Source organism: Lepus europaeus, chromosome 9, assembly GCF_033115175.1.
Source record: "Lepus europaeus isolate LE1 chromosome 9, mLepTim1.pri, whole genome shotgun sequence".
Taxonomy (NCBI): Eukaryota; Metazoa; Chordata; class Mammalia; order Lagomorpha; family Leporidae; genus Lepus; species Lepus europaeus.
Genome location: NC_084835.1, coordinates 27,612,102 through 27,638,759, shown reverse-complemented (window position 1 = coordinate 27,638,759; position 26,658 = coordinate 27,612,102). Strand labels below are relative to the sequence as shown.

General features: G+C 55.9%; 1 protein-coding gene across 5 annotated transcripts in view; it reads right to left on the bottom strand.

The window, feature by feature from the left end:
* Positions 1-26,658, bottom strand: part of CACNA1D (calcium voltage-gated channel subunit alpha1 D) — a 505,293-nt gene that overhangs the window by 5,553 nt on the left and 473,082 nt on the right. For 4 of the 5 annotated variants that reach the window (XM_062201090.1, XM_062201094.1, XM_062201093.1 and 1 more), the window contains 8 exons: positions 26,448-26,544; positions 23,531-23,633; positions 21,754-21,855; positions 17,132-17,262; positions 4,301-4,417; positions 3,289-3,656; positions 2,647-2,673; positions 1,767-1,916 (listed from right to left, as the gene is read on the bottom strand). In XM_062201090.1, the coding sequence (XP_062057074.1) occupies positions 1,767-1,916; positions 2,647-2,673; positions 3,289-3,656; positions 4,301-4,417; positions 17,132-17,262; positions 21,754-21,855; positions 23,531-23,633; positions 26,448-26,544 (1,095 nt within the window). The remainder of the gene's footprint in view (positions 1-1,766; positions 1,917-2,646; positions 2,674-3,288; positions 3,657-4,300; positions 4,418-17,131; positions 17,263-21,753; positions 21,856-23,530; positions 23,634-26,447; positions 26,545-26,658) is intronic. The other variant, XM_062201096.1, reaches the window with a different exon arrangement.

The following is a 26,658-nucleotide window of genomic DNA, read 5'->3' as shown; positions in this document are numbered from 1 at the left end:
GCTCTCCCCCAGTGACCGGCCACTCTCTATCTGTCCCTTCGGTTCTGACATTCTGACACGGGCCCTATCCCCAATAAAACCTTATCACTTCGCTCTCTGACTGAGGCCTGAATCCTTTCTTGCGTGAAGACAGGAACCCCACGGCTTCCATGGCTCTTTTTCCAGTGACACCAGCAGACCCTTGTCCACAGCCTGCTTCCAGCTCGTGTGGACGCGGCAGGACTGGCAGGGAACAACGCAGCCCCGTGTCACGGAAGACTCTAGATGGAGAGCCGGGGCCGTCACAGGGAGGCTCAGGACCAGGTCAGAGGTGGACTGTGGAAGCCCTGGAGGCTCCTCTCATCCACTCCCAAGGGCCTGCTCTCGGCCGGGTGCAGGGCTGGGCACCAGGGACACCAAGACACTGGCGGCACACCTACCTGCAGAGAGCTTAGCGCCACAAGCACCCAGGTGTCCAGGGCAAGCTGGAAAGGCCAATGCAGCAAGGAAGGGGGCTCACGGGGGCTCTTTGAGGGGCTGGGGGCTGGGGAGGGGGCATTAGAAGTCTGCACAGGAAAACAAGGAGCAAGGTCCTGGGGTGTCCTTGCAGAGCAGAGGGAGGCCAGCGGAAGGAGTGAGGCCACACGGTGGGCAGGACAGGAGCCAAGGCCCCAAAGAAGGAACCCCAGAGTCTGTTGGGCTCAGGATCAATGGTTCTGGAAGTCTGAGGGAAGGACTGGCTAGAGCACGGCTGAGGGCCACTGGGGCGCACGTGCCGAGATGGGGTTCATGGGGAAGGGCGTGGTAGGTGGCCTTCATGCCCCTGCAGCGCCTACTATGTGTCCTGAAGCAAAGCACCTAAGTAAACTGCCTTCTTCCTGCAGGACAGAAGCCGGGAGGGGCCTCGGCTCTGACCTTGTGGCCTCATTCCCAGGAGAGACCCCTTGATGGAGGCAGGAGCAGGTTCTGTGCCCCTGGGACCCTGGCTGAGCTGCTGTGCATATGACGTCCCAGGGCAGCTCCTGGGTCAGTGCAGTCAGCATCTCTGATCTCTCAGAGGTCAGGGTGCCCACAGAGAGGGGCTAGCCGGGCCTTGGGTGGGCCCAGCTCATGTTCGGGGGTCCTGACTCAAAGGCCTCCAAGGCCCGTGGTGGAAGTAAGTCCACACGTCTGGGTCAACAGCCACTCTGCACCTCTCGGCCCCACGTCTCCTGCTCCTGTGGGTGATCCTATGCCTGGCTGGGAGACAGCCTGCCTAGCCCATGGAGGAGGTTAGGAGGGCGTGGCATACCATGCCTCCTGGGATGCCGGACTGCTGGCAAGCAGCAGAAGCCCCAGGCAATCACTCCGCCCCCACCACCACCATTGAAGGGCCTTATAATTACCAATCAGGCAAACAGCCCCGGGTGTGGCCCAGGCCCATAAGGACCACTCGGGAGGCTACCATAGGCTACGTGACCTTCAAGCTGATTGGAGAACCACAGCGGGGCCAATATGGGCTTTATCCTATCAAATCAGTGCTGCCCCGAACTAGCTACGTCCCCTCTGCCTGTGCTTGACTGTTACTATACGGACACGTTCACCAAAATTTGTCCCCAGTGCTTCTTGCAGAAGAACGCTGCCGCCTCACCGCCCCAGCAGTGTGCGGGCCTCGCGGGATGGGTCCACACTGCTCCTGCATTCGCTCAGCTCCTCGGAGGGCTCCGGACTGCGGCTGCGGGTGGCCCTGGCCTCCCGGGGCAGGGGACGGGGGTGCTGCTGACCTCAGCCTGAGCCCGAGCCCTCACCTGCTCCCCGTCGGTGAGCTGTCCTCCTCGTAGCACTCCTCACTGCTGAAATATTCCTGCTCCCCCGGGCAGCGGGGGTCCCTGAAGTAGCCGTCTATCTCCAGGTCTTCCCGGCAAATAGTCGGGAGCTGCTCGTCTCCAGAGTCGGACCTGCAGTGGTGAGTGAGACAGACACGTCCTGCAGCCAGGTCCCTGGTGGGGCCAGTGTCCCTGCAGGGGGCTCCTGGCCTCTCCTGGCATGTACCTGCCCCAAGCAGGAGGGCACTGGTTAAGCCCTCAGGCCACACTGCTAGGCCAAACCCAGGAACAGGGAATTCCATCCGAGACTCCCATGTGGGTGACAGGGACCCAGCCAGTTGAGCCATCACCTGCTGCCCACCCAGGGTGTATGTTAGCCAGCAGCTAGAACTGAGAACATAACTGGGACTCTGATCCAGGCACTCCCAACCAGCGTCTTAACTACTGCACCCAACACCCAGCCCTCCGCGAGCCTCTCAGGACCCCTCCTCTACAGGACAGAACATACTGCATGCATGTTGAGGGCTGCAGGGGAGGCAAGTGAGAAAATCATGAGATGCTGGACCTCCAAGAACAGCCAGGCTTGCTGGCTACCCAGGCCTGGGATCGCTGGCATGCGGCCTGCAGGAGCCGGCCTAGGGCTCGGCCAGGCACGTGGCTACCGTTCGTTGGTTGGTGCCGAGTCTGTGTAGCTATGGATCTGAAAGCTGCTCTGACGTCCGCCCCTCAAGCCCACAGCCCTCAGTTCAGACAGCTGGCTGGCTGGCTCAGGGAAACTGCTCCCTCTGCCTGGCACTCAGAGGCCAGCTGGGCACACAACACCACAGCATCTCACACACCAAGGCAGGCAGTGAGCACGTACCTAATGTAAGTTTCATAGTAGCGGGTTCTATCCAGGAAAGGCAGAACAGGGGAGGGAGAAGACACAGTTATCAACTTTTCCAACCAGGTGAAAATGCAGATAGCCCACTGCCACCCAGGATAGTGGGTCGGCAACCCCGGGCTCACGGGTCAAATACAGGCGGCCACCGGTTTGGGCATTTGCCTGTGAGTTATAAAGTTTGACACGTTCGTAAAGAACAGAAAAAAGAAAAATGTCTTTTCCTCCCATGTGAATATACGCAGTTCAAATCTAGTGCCCGCAAAGAACGTTTCATTGAGATACAGCCTCACCCAGGTCATTCATGGCCACCACGGCAGAGGTGAGCTGTTAGAAGCCACAAATATTTACTTTCGGGCCCTTTATAGAGAAACATTGCCAGCCCCTTGTCCCAGAGTGCATTGCTGCACCTGGGCTGTTCTCAGGGGCACCCAGGCAGCGGGACGTAAGGCAGCCGGGGCCCCTTCTCTGTTGCCTGCACGGCCAGTGCGTCGGTGGCACGCACAGGTCTGAAGGTAATGCCTGCAGGCAGTCTCCTCCACATGCCAGAACCCAGGGCAGAGGTGCCCCCAGCCCTGCGGGCAGACGCTACATTGCCAAGGGCAGACCCGCCGCCAAGTTTACCTTTTAACACTGGACCTTCTCGGAGGCTCCCGGTCATGCTTGTGGGAGGAATGGTGCCCGTTTTCAGACACAAGCTCAAGGTTCCCAAGGCTGGGCCGCTTTCCATGGGCAGCTTTGGACATATTGGCATTATTGAGATTGGCATTTGTTGAGGTGGGAACTTGCTTTCCTATGGAATTATGGTTATGATGGTTATGACACACCGAATTTCCTGCTGGAGGAAACAGCGGTTTCTCAGTATCCCTTGCAGGTGGAACTGAAGGTCTTTGGACATGCAGGGGACGGTGGGTGGTATTGGTCTGTTGAAGGGACTCTCTCCTATCACTATTAACATGATTGACATGGTTTCCAAGCAGGGCACCATTTCTCTGCAAAATAATGGGAGACAACACCAGGTGACGTAACAAGCATGTGACGCAGGCCAGCTCTGTCAGCTCAGTTCTCTACGTGAAAAACAAACTCAGGGCAAGCTCCACAGGATCCCTGGAACACAACCTGAGGGTCTCACCACTGGGGCAGCCGTGGGCATGTGGCTCCCCTCCCCCTCACCCCACCCTCGCCATGAACTGAGGAAGGCTACCAGTTCCCGAGCTGGGAGAAAGCGCTCAGCTGCTACTCCAGCCATAGTGACGCACACCCAAGCTGGGCTGGGGGGCAGCCCTGGGGTTGGCCAGGAGGCATTCCCTCTGGGCTGGGGGGCTGGCAGCTCCAAGAGCTGTTCCGGGGGAGAAGGAGGGCAACTTGGGCAGTGGCTGCAAGGACCCAGGACATCCCCCCTGCACCGTGGCTGTCACCATTGGAAGAGGACAGTGGGGAGGGGGAGGAGGCAGGCTCAAGGAAGGAGTTGGCCTGGCCCTAGGCGAGGTGCTGGTGAATGGGGGTGGGGAGGATGTGCTCTGGAAGCCCCCTGGACTCTGCGGCTGGTGTGCATTTTCCATATTCTTCTGTGGCTCATTCACTGCCCCAACTCCAGTCCTGCCCTGCTCTCTCCAGCTAGGCGTGGAATAATTACTTTGAACATATCTTCTTCTTCTTCCCGCTTTGCTTCCTCGGGCTCGTCGTCCTGCAGGTCACACGATATAGCACGGCGGATTTCCGGCCCAATGTCGTGCAGTGTCCTTAGTCCCGCCTACATCAATGAAAATGGCAGAACATGCGGTGAGACAACTGGTGGGCCCCGGGGTCCTGCCTGGGGCATGGCTTTGCACCTGCCTGATGTGCGGGGTGTGGGGTTGGGAGGCAGGGAAAGACTTCTCCAAAGGCTGTTTGAAACAGGAGGGTAGCCGAATGCGGTCAGGAGGTCAGGATGGTCCTGGTGGCAATGCTTGAGGCCTGCGACCTTGTGACCTCCTCTGCAGAGACCCTGCCTTGCACGAGGGTCAGCCACGGCCACAAGCACACATCCCTGTCCCACGGACAACTTTAAGAGGGGCCACCTGCAGGGCACCACCTCCCCAAGCCACGAACAATGCAAGGAGGGGAGCGTAGCTATTGTAGGAGGGTGGCAGGATGCTCTCCCGTCATGGGCAGAGGGGAAGCTAGCAGCCCACCGGCTCCGCCCTAAAGCCATGAACGAGTGAGTGACACACACTGCAGCCAACAGCACACTTGGACTGGTACAGGACAGACACGCACACACACCTGGCCATCTGAGGCGCCCTAGCCTGCAGCCCATGTGCCGGCTGATAACTTACCAACAGAGAGCACACGTTAGATGGAGAGTGGCTGCCCAGCCTCTAGAGGGGGCACAGGGCCCCTCCTCCCGGGCCCCATGGACCCCACGCATGCACCCTGCATGCCCCTGAGCCGCACAGCCAGCCTTCCCTACTCCTGTTTCTAGGTCTAAGGCCTGAATCCAGGAGGTGCCTCCTCATTTCCTGGTGGTCAGCAGCTGCCAAAGGCTGCCAGCAGGCCTAGGACATCAGCCATGCGACCTCAGGGCAGTTACAAAGGAGAACTGGGCTGGGAGCTGGTCCTTAGCGGAGGACACAGCCTTCATGTCCTTCCACAGTGCCCTGCACAGGGTAGTGGCTGTGCCAAGGACAGGGACAAGGCGTGTGACCAGGCCTTGGACATGTACCTGGTGGGAAGCATTTGGGGGAACGGAAAGGTTGGGGGACAATGTTGTACCGGATCTAGCAGGGTTGGGTCTCCCTGTTGCGGGCATGCTTAGAACCAGTCTTTGGGGGGTATTTAGCACAGCAGTTAAGATGCCACTTGGGACGACAAGCACTGGAGTGCCTCGGCTCAAGTCCTGGCTCCACTTCCGATTCCAACTTCCTGCTGCCGCAACTCCTGGGAGACAGCAGGTGAAGGTCCAGGTACTTGAGTGTCTTCCACCCATGGGAGAGATTTACACTGGATTCCTGGCTGCAACCCCAGCCAGAGGCTGCTGCAAACATTTGGGGTGTGAAGTCATACATGGGACATCTCTGCTTCTCAAATAAAAATAAATTAATATGTTTAAAAAAAAGACACCCTGGGCCAGCACTAGGGTACAGCAGGTTAAGCCATCCTCTGCAGTGCTGGCATCCCATATGGGCACTGTTTCAAGTCCTGGCTGCTCCACTTCTGATTCAGCTCCTTGCTAATGCACCTGGGAAAGCAGTAGTTGGCTCAAGTCCTTGGGCCCCTGTACGCAGGTGGGAGACCTGGAAGAAGCTCCTGGCTTGGGCCTGGCCCAGCTCTGGTCGTTGTGGCCATCTGGGAAGTGAACCAGCGGAAGATCTCTCTTGCTCTCCTCTCTGTAACTCTGCCTTTCAAATAAATAAATAAAATCTTAAAAAGCCTGGTCTTTGCATACACTAGTGGTGGTAGTGCTAATTTAGAATGTTGACTCCCATAGGAGCTTCCCAAGAGACCTTGTCTATAACAGCCCCAGCCTGAGCTGATTGTTACCAGCGCATACCCAGCGGGTTTTATCTGACTCTTTCTGTGAATGGGGAGCAACAGGTCTTTCCATTTCATCAGCTGGGGTGGGGTGGGGGGTGGGGGTGCCAAGATTCAAAGCCTTAAGGTTTCTGTGAAATGCTGTGCTCTCATAGGGAAGCAAAGACTTGTCCCAGGCCACACCCAGAATGGTTCTTGGGGTGGTGAGTGAGGCCACTTGTCACTCTCCTGTCCCTCTGATCACAGGTGCAAAACTCAGTGCACACACACATGCACACACATGCATGCATCTCCTCTCCCAGGACTCCCGAGCCCAGCACACAGGAGCTGGGAATCACCCGGCTCTGGGTATACCCACTCGCCACCAAGAAGCAAACTCTCATGTGACACTGGTCAAAGCTCCTGCACAGTGGGGCTGCAGGCGTGTGGAGAACAGTGGTGGCAGGCAGTGCCCCACAGCCCGCAGGTCCTTCGCTCAGTATTTTTCTAGGGCTCCACTGCCCAGGGATGGGCAAGCTAAGCCAGCGTTCCACCGTCAGCCTCTGGAGCAGCTGGCGAGGAGGCTCTGGTTCCACAGCTGCGGCGTGCAAACCAGAGACAAGCTTTGAGACACCTGCTGCCATCTCCACAGAGTAACCGCAGGTCACAACGGGCGCAGGGACACCAACACGCCCCAAGGGCATCCTGCGCCATGGCTCGTGTTACAAGGCAGGCCCATGGCTGGGTTCGAACAACAGACAACCGTGTTCACTGGCATGGAGCCCATGGAACTAAGTCTGGTTACAAGAAATAGAAAACTATTTATTTGGATCATTTTTAACATCATCCTCTGTTGATGGGTTGACATTTCACTGAGATACACATACAACGTCATTGCATGACAAAAACAGGAAACAGTCTCCAGCACGTCTTCAGGGATACAGAGATTAGCATTCAGTCGGAGAGACGGCGCAGCCGAGACACAGGACAGAGAACATGTGTGCAACAGAAATCGCGGCGAGCTTCTGAGGCGGCCCCGATGCCGCCCCACAGATGACGACAACGTATTTATTAAGGAGAGAACACACCGCTCTTCCCCGACACAGCAGCAGGGGCCAGAGAGCCGGACTGCAGGCTGCACGCTCTGCATGGGGAAGAGCGCGCCCAGAGGAGGCGGGGACCGACTTTTCTCCATCACGTGTGATCTGGCGGGGCTGGGAGGGGCAGGGGCTGGGGTGTCCCCAGGATGGTGAGGGCAACAGATGTCCCTTTGAAACAAAGCGTAAGCACAGCACCCTGAATTACATATCACAAAACACAGTAATGAAATTTTTCTAGCACACATTTCAAGCTAAAAAGGTAGCTTAGGCTGCTCCGAAAATCCCATAGGCACAAGTTCCAATTCCAAGAAACACAAGAAACTATTATAAACCCTTGGAAAAAAAAAGCTGTTTTCCACAGCCCCCAAAAGAACCTTATTTTCTTGAAATAAACACAATCAATAAAACGATCCAGTCTTTTATATTTCATATCAGTGTCTACCTCTACCAGCAAAATAGTCTTTTCATTTGAAATCTGGTCAGGACCATTTAAACCCACACAATTAAAGCTACACAGGGTCATTCCATTCACATCAAAGTAGGATTATGGTTTTGAATAAACAGAATGGCTATAAAATATAAACGTGATTGACTCATTTTTAAGATGTCCAATCTTAGAAAATATTCAACAGAATCAAGCCTAGCTTCTGGTTGATTTTAAAACGTGAGATGTTATCATAAATATTCCTTTAAAAAGACATGTTGGCGCTTTGCCTATAGACTGCTGCTTTAAATTTTAGACACCATTTAATTGGAGTTTTATAGATAGTTATTCTATCGAATAAGTCACCAAAAAAAAAAAAATCAAACTCTAAAATCTAAACATTTCTCAAGCAACTGCAAAACATCGGTATTCTGACATCAACTACAGACATTCACTCACTTTCCCTCCTCTCGCCCACTCTCTCCTACCTGGATGCCCCTGAAATGCCTTTGGCACCTGTCTCCCTAAGCCAGCCCCATCAGACGCAGCAGCCCCTGGCCAGCTCTCCCAGCACAGAGACACATGCACGCACTCCCAGAGACCCACACAGAAACCTACGCTGTAGCAGTGGAGGAGGGAGAGGCAGGTCTCCAGCGGGGACTGGGTCGGCCCACTCATCTTCAGGATGCGAGAGCACCAGGCTGGCAGCTTCCAGCTCAGGGAGCCTCGCCTGGCACCGCCTGACCCGTCACATGCAGTCCTCACTCAGCCCAGGCTGGCTCTGCACCCACACAGGCATCTCGCTAATGGCCAAGTTCTCCTTAACCCCTTCACAGGATTCAGCTCCCGCTCAGTGAGAGGGGACAACCATGGGGTAGTTCCATCAGAACAAAGAACTGAGGACTGAATTCTTACAGAATAAACCTGCTCATCCCCAAGCTGTCCTCTGCACACACACCCCCCCCACACACGGGCACACCCCTTACTGTGTCACTGCTTTCCTCCAGGGGAAGATGTCACGGGGTGGCCTTTGTGTGTCCTGTGAATAGTCCTCGTGTCAGACACAAAGTGTTCAAACCACAGGCACCGCGCTCCGTTAGTCATCCGCAGTGACTCCGAGTCTCCATGAGAAGGCAGCTGCCACGTGGGCACACGGCACTCAGCAATGCAAAGCACACTGGTCACCATCACTTTGCAAGGTGAAACAAACTGAAGTCACCTACGATTTCGCCCTACAAACGAGCAAGACAGCTAGCTCCTTCCATCCTGCCTGGATTCTTGGCTCTAATTCTAACACTAGATTCAAGAAAACGTGTGCGGGTTTCCTGGCAACAGCGCGTTCTGCAAACTGCAGGTCCAGCAGAGGCTGTGTGTCACACCCTCTGTTCTGATCTGACCTTCCTGCCTGTCTCTGTGAGCCCCCCCCCCCCCATTTACATTCCACTAGACAGTCAAGAGTGTGTCCGTGGGGTTACGTCATGGGCCAACATTCCTAGGCCTGCTCATCCCGTGATGCCACGCAGCTCCATAAAAGTCAACGCATCCCCAGTGCCGCACCGATTCTGGCCTGCGCACCTACTCACACACAGCTGCAAGGGTAGGGTGCCACCTTGTCAAGGCGGGCCTTTCTAGCAACTTCTCAGAGCTCTCATCTCAATTGGCACACGAAATGACAGATGATCACAAGGTGTCACCGAAACCGAGCCTCTGTGTGGCACACATCTGCAGATACCACTGTGTCAACGTGGAGTGGCCGAGACTTTTAAACACACCTCCTATGGTGCACTCAGTCTATCCTTCCTCTAGATCCGCACAGGTAGTGAGGTGAGGCCACTCCACGTGGCTCCCAGCCCCAGCATGGCAGGACAAGTGGGGCCCGGGCAGCCCCATGGCTCAGGGGTGGGTGTTGTTTTGGGGCAGGAGCCCAACAATGGGGTTCGCCACAAGGCTCCAGCCCCCTCTGCCTTTAAGGAGGACTTCAGCCCCTGCCCCTGGCCCGGCCCTGAGCAGCAGTGCCGGGACCGCAGAGCATCCCACGTCGCCTTCGGGGCTGCATGAGGTCGCTGTGAGTTGCATGAGACCAGGATGTCCTTTGCCTTGTACACAGTCGTTCTCTCGTGACAGCACAATGAGGTTCAAGGCCACGTGATGCATGATGATGTCATCACTCGGGCGTCTTTGTGCTTGCATTTCTTGTTTTAAAAATTTCTCGATTTTAATTTCCGAGATGGTAAATATTGATACGCAAGGGTCCTTAACAATTTTAAAGAGTAAAAAAGGGTCCAAAGGACAAAAACTGTCGTGAACTGGAGGACCAATTTGTCCTCCGACGGGCAGCACCGCCTGGGCTCAGGTGTCAGACTCTGCCCCCGGTCTAGGATGCTTGAGCCCATTGGCCTTTCTCCTACTTCCTTCACATGTGGCCTCTCTGAGCTGGATCGTCAGCACTTTTTAAAGGCTGGCCTCACTCTGCCTTAGAACCGTAAGCCCTCCCCTTAGCTCCTTGGGGAGACAGGTGCCAAAGAAAAGGCACGCACCCAGAGACTTACCCACGTGGGAACTGCTAAGAAGCTGTAGCAAGCTCCCTCCTGTCGATACCTGAGCCAGGATGCATCTGGGCTAGTGCGGGTACTAGCAGCGCATTACGAAGCGGCAGGCTGCAGTAACTGAGACGTTTTACTACTGCACAGCGCAGCTCGCCTTAGCTCCTCCTAAGAATTCCCACCTGCTCCAGGACTCCCGAACACCACTGCTAGTCTCTGAGGGGAAAGGGTCAAGAACGTGGTGCCCGAGAATCCCGTGCACCCCTTTCATTTTTACCAGGGTCACGCCACAGTGTAGGCTGCTTGAGAGGAGCCTGACACCCCTTCTCCCCTCTGCTTCCACGGGCCTGCGACATCACTTTTATCCAAGAACTTCAGGGGTTAGCACCAGGGATCCTGGTGATGGGTGTGTCTCAAGATGCTAAGCAATACACACTAGTGCCCTCCTACAACTTGCTCGACCCTCAAAGCTCTGCTCTCCCCCACGGAGAGAAGTGCCAGAGGCCTCTGCACGTGGAGTTCCAGGAAGCCTTGCTTCCCTTCCAGCCCAGGAGGGAGGCAGCCCTCGGGACTTCCGGCTCACTCATCATCAGCCTTGGCTATCAACCAGTCACACAGCCAGGCCCGAGCAGACACGATTTTTCTTTCACTTAACCCAGCCCCTAGGTGGGACCTACTAAGTCACCTTTTCCCAGTTGCCCCCATCTGGAAGGAGCGTGCAGAAGGGCCTGCGCCATGCCACCCGTGCGAGCTGCCCGGGCCATGGCGGGGGCGTTCCTGCCGGGCGCTCTGAGTGTAGGAGCTTAGATCTAGGAGGCAGCAGGTGACAGGCGCCCTCTGAGAGAGGATGGCATGGGCAGGCATGGGCACAGACAGCCGCCAGCAGCCAGACAGGACGGTGGTCTCTCCGGGGGTGTATCAGCCCCTTGCCCGAGGCCACCAGGCTCAGCAGCCTCCCTTCAGGAAGGAAGCATCCGATTCTCAACAAAGTCCTGTCACTCAGCACATCCCAGGCGCTGCCCCAGCAGAGTAGAAGCGGGCATTTGTTCAGACCAGAGCAAGGTCTCCACGGCCCCTCTAGCTGCCAGACCACAGAGAAGCCTGGGAGGGAGCCTGGGCTGCTGATGGGGGCGGAGACATGCAAGAGGCTGGAGGTGACAGCTTTGGGAAGCAGGAAGACCCAGGCTTCAACATCGTCATAGCAGTCCAACCAAACCAGCCGCACTGGCCACCTTCTAATCCACCCTGCAGCCCTGCCCTTGGGCCCTCATACAGCCCACCGCAGCTCCCTGCAGCTCTCAGGCTCGCCACAGTCTGGGCACAAAGGAGGCAGAGTTGTGAGCTGGGGCCACCCCCATACAAGGCCCAGAGATCAGCTCAAGTCTGGGCAGGTCAGGCCACCTGGTGCCACAGCCACTGCAGCCATGGGCCAAGGCCACAGCACCCCTCTGCCTGGCCCCCAGCACTCCTGCACTTTAGGGGCCTGGAAGGAACAACCTCGTGGTCCAGAAACAGGGGCGTCCTGGCACGCACACACGGCCCTCCCCTCTCCCTCTCCCCACTCTGTGAACGCACACACGTGCACGGCCTCCAGTCTGCACCACGGTGCCCTGGCTCCACACACAGAGCCCCCCCCCACCATCTTTGAGACTCTTCCCCATGACCTTTGCACTAAGGGTACTTCAGGGCCACTCGGGGTGTCCTGGGCTGAGCATCAGAGGCACAGGCTCCTGGGCCACACTGGGATTCCACCGAGAATCTGAAATCAGATGCTCCTGTCAACCCGCCCTGCTGGGCCAACTCCCGCTGTTCTAAAGATGGGAGCGTGCAACCTGCACCTTTACGCACTGCCCAGACATCTGAAAAGGGAGAATTCTCTTTCTCAAAGGATAGCTACAGTACAGAACAGAAGAGAGATCAAAGGAAAACAAGAATTTTGTCAAGTTCCGGTAGTAAACAGGCATACGATATTATTATTGTTGTAGTCTTAATAATAAGCGGGAATACGTTCAAAGTGCTTTACAATCACTTAGCTATTCCTCACAACAGCCCTGTGAGGTAGGTCGACAGGATTACCCCCATTTTACAGATGGGGAAACTGAGGCACAGAGCGGTTAAGTGTCTTGCCCAAGGTCACACAGCAAGTGGACGCTGGAGCCGGGACTAGAGCCCAGGTTTCCCTGACTCGCGGTGTCCTTGAAACTAGACCACACTGCTTCCAAAGAGGCGTCCCCAGCCTGGCTCTGAGCAGGAGTGCGGGCGGACAATGTCAGATGAGGTTTGGGTGTGACGGTGTTTCCTGTGGGCACGCTACAATGGAACCTGAGGTGTCGCCTGGGCTGGTTCTGGCATGCAGGTGTATGTTAGTTTCAATGGGGTGTATCTGAGCTTCCCCGCCTGTCCGCTGGTCACTGCCCTCTGGCCTGGTCACCTCAGTGAGCAGGGCCGGGCGGGCAGGAGGTCGTGACGTACTGGCCCGGCGAAGGAACTCAGTCGGCTCGCTCAGCGCCAAGGGGTCCTCGGGCCGGTCCTGGGAGCCCGGGCCCGCTCGGGGCCAAAGTCAGCTGCCCCGGCTTGGGGAGATCTGCTTCATCTGTTTAGTACTCAATTTTTACGATCGTTAGCGTTATTATTATTATTTTTACTGGCCAGCATCAGGAAGTTGTGTTCATTTCACTTCTCTGCGGGGCGGCCGCCCTTTTCCTTCTCTCTCTCTCTCTCTCTCTCCCTTTCTCTGAGTCTCTGCTTGGAGGGACAAGCGGCTGGCCTCAGATGCCCCTTTCACGAGAAAGAGCCCCTGCGAGCAGCGTCCGCGCCAGGCAGGCGGCCTCGGCCCCGCAGCCGCCTTCTGGAGGAGTGCTTGGCTCGGGCGGGGTCTCCCGGGGCCCTTGGCTTTGCTTTCTCCTGCATTTCTCCCGAAATGCTGTCTCAGTAGAAAAAAGCCCGCTCGAGCCTCTGCCCTCGTGGGGCCTGAGCCACAGGCGCCTTCGGGACTAACCAGCTTGGTGCCGGAGCTCGGGCAGAAAATTCTAAAGCATCCGTTCAAGCATCTGAAACAAACGAATCAGCCAGTGAAATCTCATCAGTTAGCAGGGGAACGCCTCTTAAATAAAAATAATTAAAAAAAAACCTGCCCAGAGAGCCTTTCTGTGGCATTGGGTAGATTCATGCTCGTCACAGAGCGTCTCACTACCTGTTAGGGATCAAGGTGACATGGGAACGGGTCTGATTTTCCATAGTTGACACTTCCATGGAGAATCCCACCATTCCGTCTTGCCGCACCGAGCCCTTCTAGGAAGGCTACTGCAAGGTGCACTGGGGTCTAAGGGTCTTGGGCTAAGACCCCACCTCCCCTCCCCTTGGACCACCTGCACCTTTGTCTGACAGCTGCGACACGGCTCTAAAATGACCCAACCTAGCAGCTCAATTCTTCATAGCCAGAGATAATGGTTTCCTAACACGAAGATGGGCAGGCTCGGGTCTGGGAGGAGTGGGCGGGACAGCCTTTTCAGACTCCACTAGAATAAAGGAAATCCTTGAAGGCTGGAAGAGAAATGAACAAAACCATTCCCACGAGACGCTGGGCCAAACGCACGTCTGTAACCTGCCCGGACGTCCACATCACACTGCACGACGGGACACGGGGCGTGCGCTGCTCCTGGCCGGGGGTGGGGAGGGGAGCCCGGGCCTTTGCGTGGCTGTATCCCTTTATTTGTTTGCTCCCCGGGGCGATCTGCAGGTCACTCAGATGTAGCAACGATGGATGGAGAGTGAATGCCGAGTCAAACCAAAGTGAGGATGGCGCGTGGGAGATGAGCGAGAGGAAATTAAAAGAGGCCTGAAGCAGCTTCTCTCCGGCTCCCTCCGCAGAGGGGCTGGAGAGAAGGCTGGGTTTAAGGATGAGGATGGATGGGAACTGCACACTCATTCAGACCACGGAGGCCAGAGCAGGCGGGGTGCCGAGCTCCTCCCCACGCGTGGGTGGCGGGGGCTCCTCGAGCCGTTCCCCTGCACGGGCCGGCAGCGCGACAGTCGGTCTGAATGGAAGATCAGATGGAGCCCACGGGGTCCAAAGCCGCAGTGCACGTGTGCGCCCCCTTGAAGACCACGCCCCATGGCGTGGGGCGGGGGAGCAGAGAATCTGGGCCTCTCCTGCCAGCTGCTCAGACAGACTGCACTCGACGCAGCACAAGCACGCACAAGCCTCTGCCGTCACTTCTGTCACTTCTCACACAGCGCTGGCCGCACCGCACTGCCCACTAGCGGTCAGCCCGTGGTGCCCTGTCATGGGAAGAAGCTGCCGGCCCCCTATCTCAATGGGCCAGGCCCAGGCCCACTCCCAGTGACCTTCCCCAGGGCGTGCGTCCTTGTCCTTGTCCCACTGTCGCCCATCTCCCTAACCGCCACATCGTCCTGTGGTATTTTGCCCTGTAGCAGAAAGCAAAGCCTCCTAACACCCATGGGGAGCAAAGCGACGAATCACATCTCAAGCCGCTTCTACCGCAGAGGACGCCAACACGTACTCAGCATTATTTCTCCCAGTTCACTGTTGCAGAGTTCAGATGCATTTTCGGAATGTAATTGTCTGGGCTGGGTACGCAACACAGATCACAGACATGGTCTCAGCCACTCCACTCCCACGAGCGACGTGCTGCTGTCACCTAACCCAAGTGCCTGAAGCGCACCAGGAAAGCCAGCGTCTTTCTAGGAACAGTGAGGGGAATGTGCGTGCGAGGAGCAAACGCCCCTCGACATGATTATAACACAGTGGAACTGAGTCTTTTAACCCACGACTTGAGACTGGGTGGACCTCTAAGCAAACAGGTCGCTCGCTATTTAGCCATGTATTTTTTTTCCTTTTTTGCATAGTTTAAAAAAAGCGAAAGCACCATCCAGTCACAGAACAAGCCCTGAAGCCACACAATGTTGACAGAACAGTGACAGCCTTCCTCCTGAGTGGCCGTCACACACACACAACTTCTGCAGAGCACAGTCATCTCTGAACCCACAGCCAAGGGGGCTGCTCTAAGTTATGACGGGAGTCACTGATCAGAGAGCAGGCTTCCCCGTCCAGAAGATCATCAGGGCCTGACCCCACTGTCCGGACTCATGGGACGGTGCGCAGAGGACACTGTGGGGCGCGCCATCACACCATCGGGCTGGTCAGAGGCACATGAACCCCTCCCGCTCCTGGGCCCCCACCTGGCCATGTTGGCCCAAGCACACAGGGACCAGAGCCCCGTTCAGAGGTGCCAAGGCGCCTTTCCAGTTGCTTCTTCTAAGGCTGGCACTGAACTGCAGGAGGAGGAGGCCGCTGAGTGTGCAGACCCCCCGGCAGGACCAACCCCACAACCGGTGACAGCAACGGGCTGTCTGAGCCTGCCACTGCCCGAACCACTGAGAAACAGAGCCCAGAGGTTGGCTGCAGCCCCGTCTAGTGTCCGCCTGCCGCCTGGGGAGGCCTCTCCTGCAGCCCCTGGGCAGCCGTAACCCCACGAATCTGCAGGTTATAGTCACACGAAGTCATGTGCGAGCTGGTCACACGCGAAGGGACTTCACAAAGTTCATGGAAGATGGGATTACGTGCTCGGTTTATCGTGATGCCAACAATTTTGAAACCCACGCAGTTTCACGATACGCATTTCCACCAACTTTATGAAGACCCCGGGTACACACGCGTCCCACACTCCCCACTCAGTCACTCACGTTCGCTCTCCCAGCGAGACCACAGACAAACCTTCACGCTCCCGAAGCTGCCATCACGTTCCAGATAAAGCAGTGGCTGGACATTCTTCCCTGGGCAAAAGCCGAGGGCTGTTCCACACTGAACTTGATCGATTCCCAGGAGGCCAACTTTGAGGCATGTGCTGGTCACGGGGACGTCGGTCATTTCAGTGTACACAAAACACGGGACAGTTGTTTATCCTGGGCACAGCGGACGTCCAGCCCCCCGAGCGGCAGAGCTGTCCAGTATCTGGCACGGTTGTGGCCGAGCTGCACTTCCTCTGTGCTCAGCACCTTCTTGCCACTCCCACTTTGCCCTGAGGTCTCCATCGCTGGCGTTCACAAAGCTCCCCTCCTCACCCCTGTCCTGCGGGTCTCTCTGTCACTCCGTTCCCCTCCACACACCTGCCTCATAGCCCCGAGCTCTGGGCTTACCTAGGATTCTACACCCCTCCGATGCACAGAGCCCGCATGGTACCAGAGGCTCCCGAAAGGCACAGCCACACTCTAGGGGCCTGCTGCAGGGCCTGGGCTGGAGGAGGCCAGAGGGGCCAGATGCTGGCCTGGGTGCGAGGGAGCAGCATTTGTCGAGCAAGCCTCAGGGCCGCCAGGAGACAACACAGAGAGACACAGACACACCGCGCACACACACACACGCAAGCATGCACACGGTACACACTAGGAAGTGATGGATGTCACTGAAATGAACCAAAAACCAACAAGCAGTGGGGTAAGAAACAAACAGAAACAAAACAAAGCACTTGCGTTCAGATGGAAAGCTGTTCCGGGGCAGCGGGGACCCTGAGCCCAGGGCTCTGGGGCGTGGTGGGCCTGCTTGGAGGACGCTGCCTTTGGAGAAGACTGGAGGGGCCAGGCTCGCTCTTCTCACACCACAGCTGCCCTGGTGTGTGTGTGCAGTGGGGTGGCGGGGTGGGGGGACCCTTGTCACATGGGGCTGGCCAGCAGCAGGTGCAGGGCCCCATGGAGGAGGCAAGGTCGGTGTGGGGAGCACTTACCTTGCGGCCCAGAACTGGGCAGTCCACATTTGGGGGAGTGTGCAGTATCTCAGTTTAAACAAAATCCTTGTGGGACTGCTCACCCATGAACAGCCAGCTCTCTAGTGTTTCAAATAAGCTTGGAACATCGTTAGTGAAAAGAGCAAACACGAGAAGGGGACAATTCACCTGCAGGGCGATTGTGGTGTTCTTCGCAGGGTGCTTTCCCACCAGGCCTTGTTCTTTCCGTTTCTTGAATTTCCTAAAGTAGTCCTGTATCAGGAAAGTGGCATAGAACTTCCCCACGGTTACCTCATCATCTAAACGGAGAGACCAGACACAGCTCTCCCGGATCAGCACATTTGGACCAAGAGCCTCAACACTGGCTTCTGGCTGGGGCGGGGGTGGGGCGGGACGGTGCACAAGGCACCGAGCTCTCAGCCTACGACCCGGGAGACTCCATCTAGCAAAAAGCAAGGCTTTGCAAAGCAGTCAAGGCTCATCGTTAGAGTCTGTCACATGAACTGATACTCCAAGGTGCAGAAGTTAATATATCCGTCATGAATTTCATAGAGCAGCGTATTAGTAAAACTATGCAATGCCGTCTTGGTTATTTACCGAAAACAAAAATTACCAAACAAAGAAGGCTTCACAGGCCATGTTCCCGCCCCTGCACAGAGGGATTTGCATGTGTAATCACCATCAACAGCAGGGGGCAATTAAGCATCCAAATCCCAGTGGCTGAAGACAGAGACCTGGGAAGGTGACATCAAAGCTCAGAGAGAGGGGAAGCTTCAGAAAAGTGGCTGCAAATCCAGGTGGCCACGAGCTCCCCATCCTCCGCCAGCGAACTCCGGAGACCACGTGTGGGCTGCTCATCCGGACCTGCTGCTCTGCCCGCACAGCTGCGCCGCGCTTACTTCTGCCTGGTTCAGAAGCAGCCTCCAACGCGCGTCGTTGGGCAATCAGAATTCTGCTGATGGCTTCACGGGTGATGCATGAGGCAGAATAGGGGCTCTGGCTGTCTCGTGGGAAACCACCTCAGATGTGAGTTGGATGGGGCCCTCTGGTCTCCCTGGGGTGCCTGCCACCAGGTCTGTGGAGGGCTGAGGTCTCCTGAGTGGAATGCTCAGGACATAGGAGCAGCTGGCCCCCTAGGGGGCCCTGCCGGAGAAGGGGGGCCTGGGCAGAGTGGAGGAAGAGCTGCTGGAACTTGGGCTTCACGACACCTGATCTTTGGCCAGGCTGCCCTTCCAAGAGCTATGCGCTGATCTGGGGCAAGGGGTCATCTGTAAGGAAGGGGTACATCCCTCCGATTCACTATGAGGGTAACGTGAGAGCAAGCACAGCAAGGTGCACATCCTCGGGCCTGGGTCATCCCCTAGGGTGACCACGGGCCATCAGAGTCACTGATTTCACAACCTGCGGACAGTGCCATCTGCTGAAGTGGCTCCTACAGCGTGAGGGCCTGGGGGTGGGAGGCGGTGCTGGCTCCCACCAGAGTTACCAATGTGCCCTTGGTGGGCTTCATTTGTCACCCACGTGGGAGGCACTGCCCACCTGCCGTATTCCCCAACTGCAGACCACTAGGCCATGCGGGAGCCCGCTTTGGACCTCCCTCTCAGAAGCAACTCAGTGTTACCAGGTGGGAAGCTGCAGTGGTGAAGGGGCCGCCATGTCCACCTGAGACTCTGTGCACTATGTCCAAAGGTGATGCCCAGCAGTCTCGGGATGCACTGTCCATCAGCCAGAAGTAAGAGGAAGGCACGGACCATGTGCGTCACCCCTCGCTCTGTCCACTGGCCTCCGGGCCTTGGGCCCAGGTGCCTTTAGAATGTAAGGACTAGCTAGCCTTTTACTACTGGGCACCTGCAGATACCAAGTCCTAGCTCAGGAACTCCATGTGGGTCTTCTGGCTTCCTCACAGCACCTCTTACAGGGTGGATGTGCCATCCCTTCATCCAGACAGATGGGGAGACTTGCCCAGGGCTGTCGAGTCAGGACCTAAACCCAGGACCTGTCCTCCTGAGCCTGGGGTCCTTTCCTCCCCTATCCCCAGAGATAGCCCATCTCCAGCCACACTGGCCAGCTGCTCTGGTGGAGTACAAGTCTAGCCCTTTCCCGGGCTGCCTACACAAAGCAGACTGCCGGCTACCTGGCCAGCACATCTGGAAAGCCCAAGGGGGTGCTGTGCCTTCCTTGTCATGGCCAGCCTCGGTCCTCCAGCATCCCGAATCTTCTCTGGGACCCTCGGAAAAGACATCGGCTCTACTGAAGAAGAGATCCTGCAGCAGGATCTGCCCAGCAAGTGTAGGACTAACTGTACTCTCTCTCCAGCCTCCAGGGCAGACGTGGGCTCACCCTGGGCTCTGCAGGACAGCAGCCAAGCGCCCCTGGGTCTCCACTGAGATGCTGAGCTAACTGGGAGACTGGCTTCCTAAGGAAGAGTTCTCAGGAACGAGCAAAGCCAGAGCTCTGGGGGAACAGAGAAGCAAGGAAGAGAAGGGACCGATGCGCAGGGGCTGCGCAAGCTCAGGCCTGAAGAGGAGGAGGTGCTACTGGCTCACTGTGTTCTTCGAGGCCAAAGACCCAAAGATCCGGGCCAAGGATGAGGGCCCAACGGCAGGAGAGCTTCTGGGGGAGGAGAGGGGCCCTCCAAGGAGGAGGGGAGAGGATCCAGCAAACGGCAGGAGAAGGCTGAAGCAGGCAAGGGAGAGCCTGGGGTGAGACCAGGGCTGTGACATCCACGGGCCCAGGCCGGCCCAAGAGGGGAGGGGGTTGGGAGGGACTCCCAGAGAACCGCCAGCTGCAGGTCCCAGGTGGCCAGGGCGGGGGACCGCCTCGCACGGCCTGACCAAGTTACAGGGTCAGCGACAGGGATGCCCTCAGCCTCCGGAGCCGCTCATCTGTTTGGTCAGAGGGGTGCGCACACAAGATCACTTGCTAAGTGCACCGCGGTGCAGGGAACTCCGGGAGCCACTGGCCTACTAGAAGGTGGAAGGAAAAACAACAAACAGGCACCACGTCCCTACCTCGGACGGCCGAGTCTGTCTACCACGGCCTGCAAGTCCCTGCCTCGGGGGTCTACGGGGGCAGCCGTGTTGCGTCAGAGTCAACCTGGACAAGCAACACACTACGCACCTAATGGCCTGGAACTTCCAGAACTTTCCACCCCCTGCTGGGCCCATTCTCTTCTTTGCAGGGTTCTCAGTGCCTCGTGCTACCCTAACCTCCAATCCATTTTAAGAAAGCTGGGCCTACTGACTGAACCAACAAAGTGGGAGAACACGCGGCTCTTATTCGAGGTCTCCAGGAGCTCAAAGTCCACTGTCTTTGGAGAGGGAAGGAGTTCAGAAGGTGAGCCAAACTCTGCACTTGTTCTTTGATAAAAGGCAAAGCCCGGGGGCCCTGAGCCCCCTTGCCAGCCGGGGCAAGGGAGGTTCCCAGGGACAGGCACAGCCCGCTATTCTGAAGCATGCATCTGGATGTCACGAAACATTGTAGGGGAATACAGCTGGCGAGAGATAACTCTGATTCCATGCCACCACCCTAAAACAGAATTGCTTCAGAATATTCTCAAAGACTCAGAGTTGAGAGGAATGGAGGCTGCAGGAAAAGCTCAAGCACAACGTTACAACAGTTTTACAAAGCAGTTCCCCTAAGCCATGCGGGCACTGGGCTGTGCAGCTGAAAGGAAAAAGAACGACAAGCAAAGAGTTGTTTTAAACGTGCAGCATCCGTTCTCTGGGGGCAAGTTTTCTCTGGCCCTCCTTTCACCACTTCCTTCTGGCCCAGTTTCTCCAGCTTTACGCTGGTGGCCAAGCCAGCTAGCGGTTGGCTCCCTTCAGCGACAAAAGCGCCTAGTGTTTCGCTTCACTCTGAGGAGCAGAGCTGGCCAACACAGTGCTGTCTCTGGCCCCTGAGAGCAGGAGACTGTCACCTGCTGAGAGGGAGGGGCCTTGGCCATCGTCCTGCCTGGGGTTCTGGTGGCGTCAGCTTCCAGACCTGAGCCAGACGGGTCTCAAAAGCCACAGGGGGCACAGACGCTATAAACATACCGCCTGTTAGAAAACGCACCATGTGCTTATCACATGCCCGAGCCCAGGGTGGCACAGGGTGAACAGATCCTGCACCTTTAAAACTTGAAAATAAAACAGGAAAAAAAACCACCTCGACTTCTAAGTCTGGAAAAACTCTGTGTGTGTGTCTATATATATATATATATATATATATATTAGATTTATATATATATAAGTTCAAAAGAGTTTAGTCAGTTAATTTGTGATCAGTAACAAAAGGAAATAAGCATGCCTGTTAGTTCTGTCTCTACGTTCTCATTAAAAGGACATTTTGTTCATTACAGTAGTGAATCCAGTCTTGGTAAGATCATTTCAAAAATACCATTTCTCAAAAGCTATTTTTCATGCGAAGTTTCCAACTGTGAAGTTGAAAGCTAATGGGAAAACTGGTGAGGCATATTTCATTTGCAACAAAAAGAACAGAGACTTTTCGAATAGAGATGAGCAGCCTCTTTTCTAACAGTAATCCCTCCACCAACATGAAGACCCCTGCCCCAGCCATCAGGGTCTGGGTCCCCTTCCCACGGAAGCCTCCTCCTTGATCTGGAATGGTCGCCGTGTTTACCCCTAAGTGGCCACACCAAGCGGCCACAGGCGTCCTGTAGGATGCGGGCCTTGGGGTTCTAACTGGCACAGGACGCATCCCACAAGCGCCCTCGGGACCTCCTGGACATGCTATCATCCCAGCCAATGCACTGGCCACAAGCTACTCGGTAAATAGATTACACTGACCACCAGCCGGAGGGACAACTTGGTCAAGCAGTTTCATGCTGGTTTTCTTCCAGATTTTCTTGATCACAGCTCGAAGTTCTTCATTGGCTTGCTCCAGGTTCCCTGAATCCCAAAAGGGAAAAGCAGAAAGATAAGCCTGGATCTTGTTCCCTGGCTGCCTCTCCCTCTCCTGTTGGGCTGTCCCATCAGACCTGGAGGAAGGCACTGCCCCTCCTCCAACCAGGCTCTCTCCAGCCAGGGTCAATGATGCCTCCTGTTTTGGCAACAGGGATCACCAGACCCTCCCCGGGGGAGATCCCAGCACTGCAGGACTGGTCTCATCCTGGAAGTCCCTCCACCGACTTGGAGCCCAGCCTACCCCTCCGAGGCCAGCACCCAGAGACTATAGCTGCTCCCAGCCCAAAATGCCTTCTCCTGCCTGACTGTTCCAAGTCCTGCCTCCACTGCTGAAGATCCAGCCCAAACCTCACACAAATGCACCTCCCTCAGCTCCGTGCAGGCACTCATCCAGGCCACACGCCCTTGGTCCTGTGTTGTACAGGCCGAAGTCTGTCTCCTAACCTGGTCTCCTGGCACATCAGCACAGAAGACCATCCTCTGGCTTTAGGAACCCTTACTGGTACCAGCCTGGAGCCAGGAACCAGCAGCGGGCCACCAGGAGGCACATGTTAGCATGGCCGGGTAGATTCCCCCTGAGCTCCGGCGGTGGTGGGACAATGCCTGTGTCCCGACCCAGCAGCACGTGTCCCTTCTGCCTCCTCCTCCTCCTCTGTTTCCTCCACCAGGACCCTCTGCCCTGGCTCCCTGTGAGGTCTCCACTTCCTCATCTCCCAGGCACTCCTCCATCTGCTGTGTGCTCCCCACTGCGCCTCTGAAGTGCCCCTGGAACTGCCTCCATGACCACCCCAGCGGCCGTTCTACCAGGTTCTGGCCAGGACAGAGTGTGGCCATGAAGACCACCCTGGTTTGGGAAGACGCTGACCCCCAGGTGTTTCCTGAGTGGCTGCCTCATTTCACCTGCAGCATCTTCCCTGCCCAGGTGGGGTTTAGCTCCGTCTACAGACAAAACCACAGCCCAGGAGAGCGAAATCCCTTCCTGAGGATCACACAACTAGTAAGGGACAGCTGGGGTAAATCTGTGATTGCTCTGCCCCTGTCCTGATTGTTAGGAAACTGGTGCAGTTTTAGCCAGGTGGCCGCATGGCCCAGCTACCTGAGCCAGGCTCCACCCCCATCCTTATGGGATTCGCGGCTCCTGCTTCCCTGCCCGCCCTCAGGCAAAGTTTTAAAGGGGCCTTTTCCTGAACACGTGCTCTCTTGGCTCTTGATCCTTCTCTCCTGCGCTCTCTGGGCTCTTGGTTCTTCTCTCTTGGCTCTGCTCTCCTCTCTCCTCTGCTCTGCTCTATCTTCTCTCCTTGCTAGCTCCTCTCCTCTCTGTTTCTTATATTCTCTCTCTTTTTCCTTCGCCGCCCCTTCACTCCAGTCTGTTGGGGGTTCCCCAATCAACCCTTTCCCTTACTCCGGTGTCCGGTGTGTTTTGCGACGGCTAACATTAATATATAACACCGATGGCTCACCCATTTCCTCTACATGGTAAGCAAAGATCTGATGCACAGTGAAGCAACAAGGAAGGACAGAGTGAGGAAGGGACAGGGCAGGGTGGGGGGTGAGCAGCCAGCCCAGCCAGCCTCGCTGTACCCTTTTTCCCAGTGGTCCGGATGGAAGAACATATCTCCCCCCTCTCCTGCCACCTGTCCTACTTCCTGGGGACACTCACCTTCGGTCTTGATCTTAAGAGCTGTTCGGACCAGAGCAAACAAGGTTGCGTTAAACATGACTGTGCCATCGCTGTTGAGAGGCATGTTCATGGCCACCAGTCTCTGCAGACAGACAGAAAAGCTTCTGAGCAGAATGCAGGCGACGGCTGAGAGCCACGTCGCTTTTCCATGCTTACTCTCTGTCGATCACTCATCTCTGCTCTGGCAGCAGCCACTGGGAAGCCCCTATACCATGAATGACTTTGTGCATCAACTTGACTGGGCCACCAGGTGTCTGGTTCAACAAGATGCTAGGTGTGCCTGGATGGAGCCAGCATTTGAATTGGGACACTGAGCAGAGCAGGTGTCCCACCCCAGGGCAGGCATATCCAGCTGTTGAGGGCACAGAAAGAACCAAAAGGCAGAGGAAGGCTGGGTTCCCTCTCCCCCTGCCTGCCTGAGCTGCGCTTCAGCCTTTTCCTGTCTCTGGACTGAGCCTGACCTACGCCAGCTTTCCTGAGGCTTTGACCATGCCATTCCAGCTTCCACAATCACACGGTCAACTCTTCATAAAAGTTCTGTGTTTTTGTAAAGGTGTGTAAATCCGTGTGTGTGTGTGAAGGAAAGGTGAGTAGGTATTTCATGAAGCTGGAGGAAAACAGAATTAAAAGAGAAGTTTCTTTTCGTGTCAAAAACCTTCAACACCATGCATAGGATGACTCTTCAGAAAGTTCATGGAAATGTGTGTTAGGAAGAAGCCATGCACACATTCAAGGCATTCTTTTGCATCAGTGCAAACTTATCCTTAAGTCCATTGTCCACAAACTTTCTGAAGTGCCCGATATTTATAGATACACATGTGCACATATGGACGTAAGGGGTTTTGTAAAGTTCTTGAGAAAATGGAATAAAAATATCCTATCAATTTTCCATGAATTTTTTACACTTGATCTTAGCCAAAAGGCCAAGAAGCCATCCCCATGAATTTTTTTTTTTAATTTTTTTTTTGAAAGGAAAAACTATACAGACATGGGGAGGGGAAAGGAGGAGGTCTTCCATCCAATGTCTCACTCCCCTAAATGGCCATGGCGGCAAGGCCAAAGCCAGGAGCCAGAAGCTTCATCTCATCTCTCACATGGGTTGCAGGGGCCCAAGGACTTGGGCCATCTTCCACTGCTTTCCCAGGTACATTGGCAGGGAGCTGGATCAGAAGTGGAGCAGCCAGGACTCCAAGTGGCACTGATAATGGGATGCAGGCATCATAGGGGGCAGCTTAACCCTCTGTGCCACAAGATCAGCCCCTCCAAGAACTTACTGGGGCCCCTCGCACATGCATCTGCACCATCCTATTGCTCTGTTTCCCTGGAGAGCCACCTGGGGGAGGGGCCTCTGTCATGAGGAAGATCAGAGTTCTAATTTGAAACATTGACAGGGACACTCAGGGGCTCCATTTTGCTGCAGGTGTTCAACCTCCTGCCTCCTTTCTCATTAACCAGTTCTTCCTGTGTTTTGGCATCAGATCACTCCAGGCTGATTATTCTTTAAATTTTATTATTTATTTTTATTTGAAAGGCAGGGCAACAAACAGAGAGACAGACAGACAAAGAGGTATCTTCCATTCACTAGCTCACTCCCCAAATTCATGTAACAGCCAGAGCTAGACCAGACCAAAGTTTGGAGCCTGGAACTCCATTTGCATCTTCCATATGGGGGACAGGGACCCAGGTTCTTGAGCTATCACTTGCCACCTCCCAAGATGGGTATCAGCAAGAATTTGCATCAGAGGCAGAGCAGGCATGCAAAGCGAGGCACTGGTGTAGAACGGGGCATCCAAGTGTTCAGAGACCTGCCCCTCCACGTTCATTCTTAAGGGTCCGCTTTGGTGACTCATTTTCGGTCCCCACATCAGGAGCCAGCCTGAGTAGAAGCTGGGACCCTGGGGTGCCTGGATTTTCAGGGCATAGAGCTAGAGTTTGGCTCAGGGCATTTCTGTGAAGTCTGAAATACATCTGAAGACACTGCTCTACAGATGACGGCCCAAGTCCTTGGGCCCCTGCATCCACGTTGGAGACCTGGAGGAGGCTCCTGGCTCCTGGCTTTTAGCTTCGGATTGGTGCAGCTCTGGCCATTGCGGTCATCTGGGGAGTGAACCAGCAGATGGAAGACCTTTCTCTGTCTCTCCGTCTCTGCCCCTATATAACTTTGCCTTTCAGATAAAGAAATAATTTAAAAAAAAAAAAAAGATGCTGCTCTGTTGTCTCAGCTTTTGTCCAGAGCTGGCCCAGCACCCTGGGGTGTATGACACGTGATGCCAGGATCCCCTCAGGTACACACGGAGTTGGGAGCCAATGGTGCGCAGATCAGATGAGTTTCTCAAAGGGGCTTCAACAGGTACATCCGCCTTTCTCCTTGAAAAGGGGAAATTCTTTGCTGTTGCTATACTGGAATGTAAGGGGTCCTCACTGCAGGCTCTGGGCAGGAAGACAGAGCTCCATGGGGGTTCCAGAGAGCAGGGTCTGGCATGGAAATGACAGGAATGGGGTGGAGAGTGCCCTGCACCAGGGCTCAGCTCATACCCACGGCCTTCTGCCCCTCCCTGTCCTAGCCAACGGGTGGTCCAGTGACTCACCATCCGCCACCATGCCATCCCTTCTCTGCCCTGTGTCAGGGATTCTGTGCACCCTTCCTCCAATGCTCTCCCTGCCTCTGACTCCCACATCTGCTCTTCACCCGCCTCCAATGTCACCTTCTCCCCATCCACCCCATGACAAACCACAGAACTCCCTCTTTCCTCCTCCTGAGCTGCTAACCTCGGAGTTGCTCAGCACAGGGACCACCTCTGCATGCCCAGCACCTGACCCACAGCAAGTGTTTGTTGAACGAAGCAGTGAGCCCCTGCAGGTGGGGCTGTTGGACAGCTCAGCCCAGGACGCTCACCTTACAAGCCACCCGGTGCGGGCACAGCTTCCCGAACCCCAGGGGAGGCTGGATGCGGCGCAGCAGGGTAACCACGTCCAGGTGCTTAATCCTTCCCCTGGGAGCAGAGCACAGAGTGAGGTCCGGGAGCCGAATTCTCAGTCCATCCCGCCTTTCAGAAAAACCGCCATGGGCACCCCCCCAAAACAGCCCACACCGCCACGTGGAACCT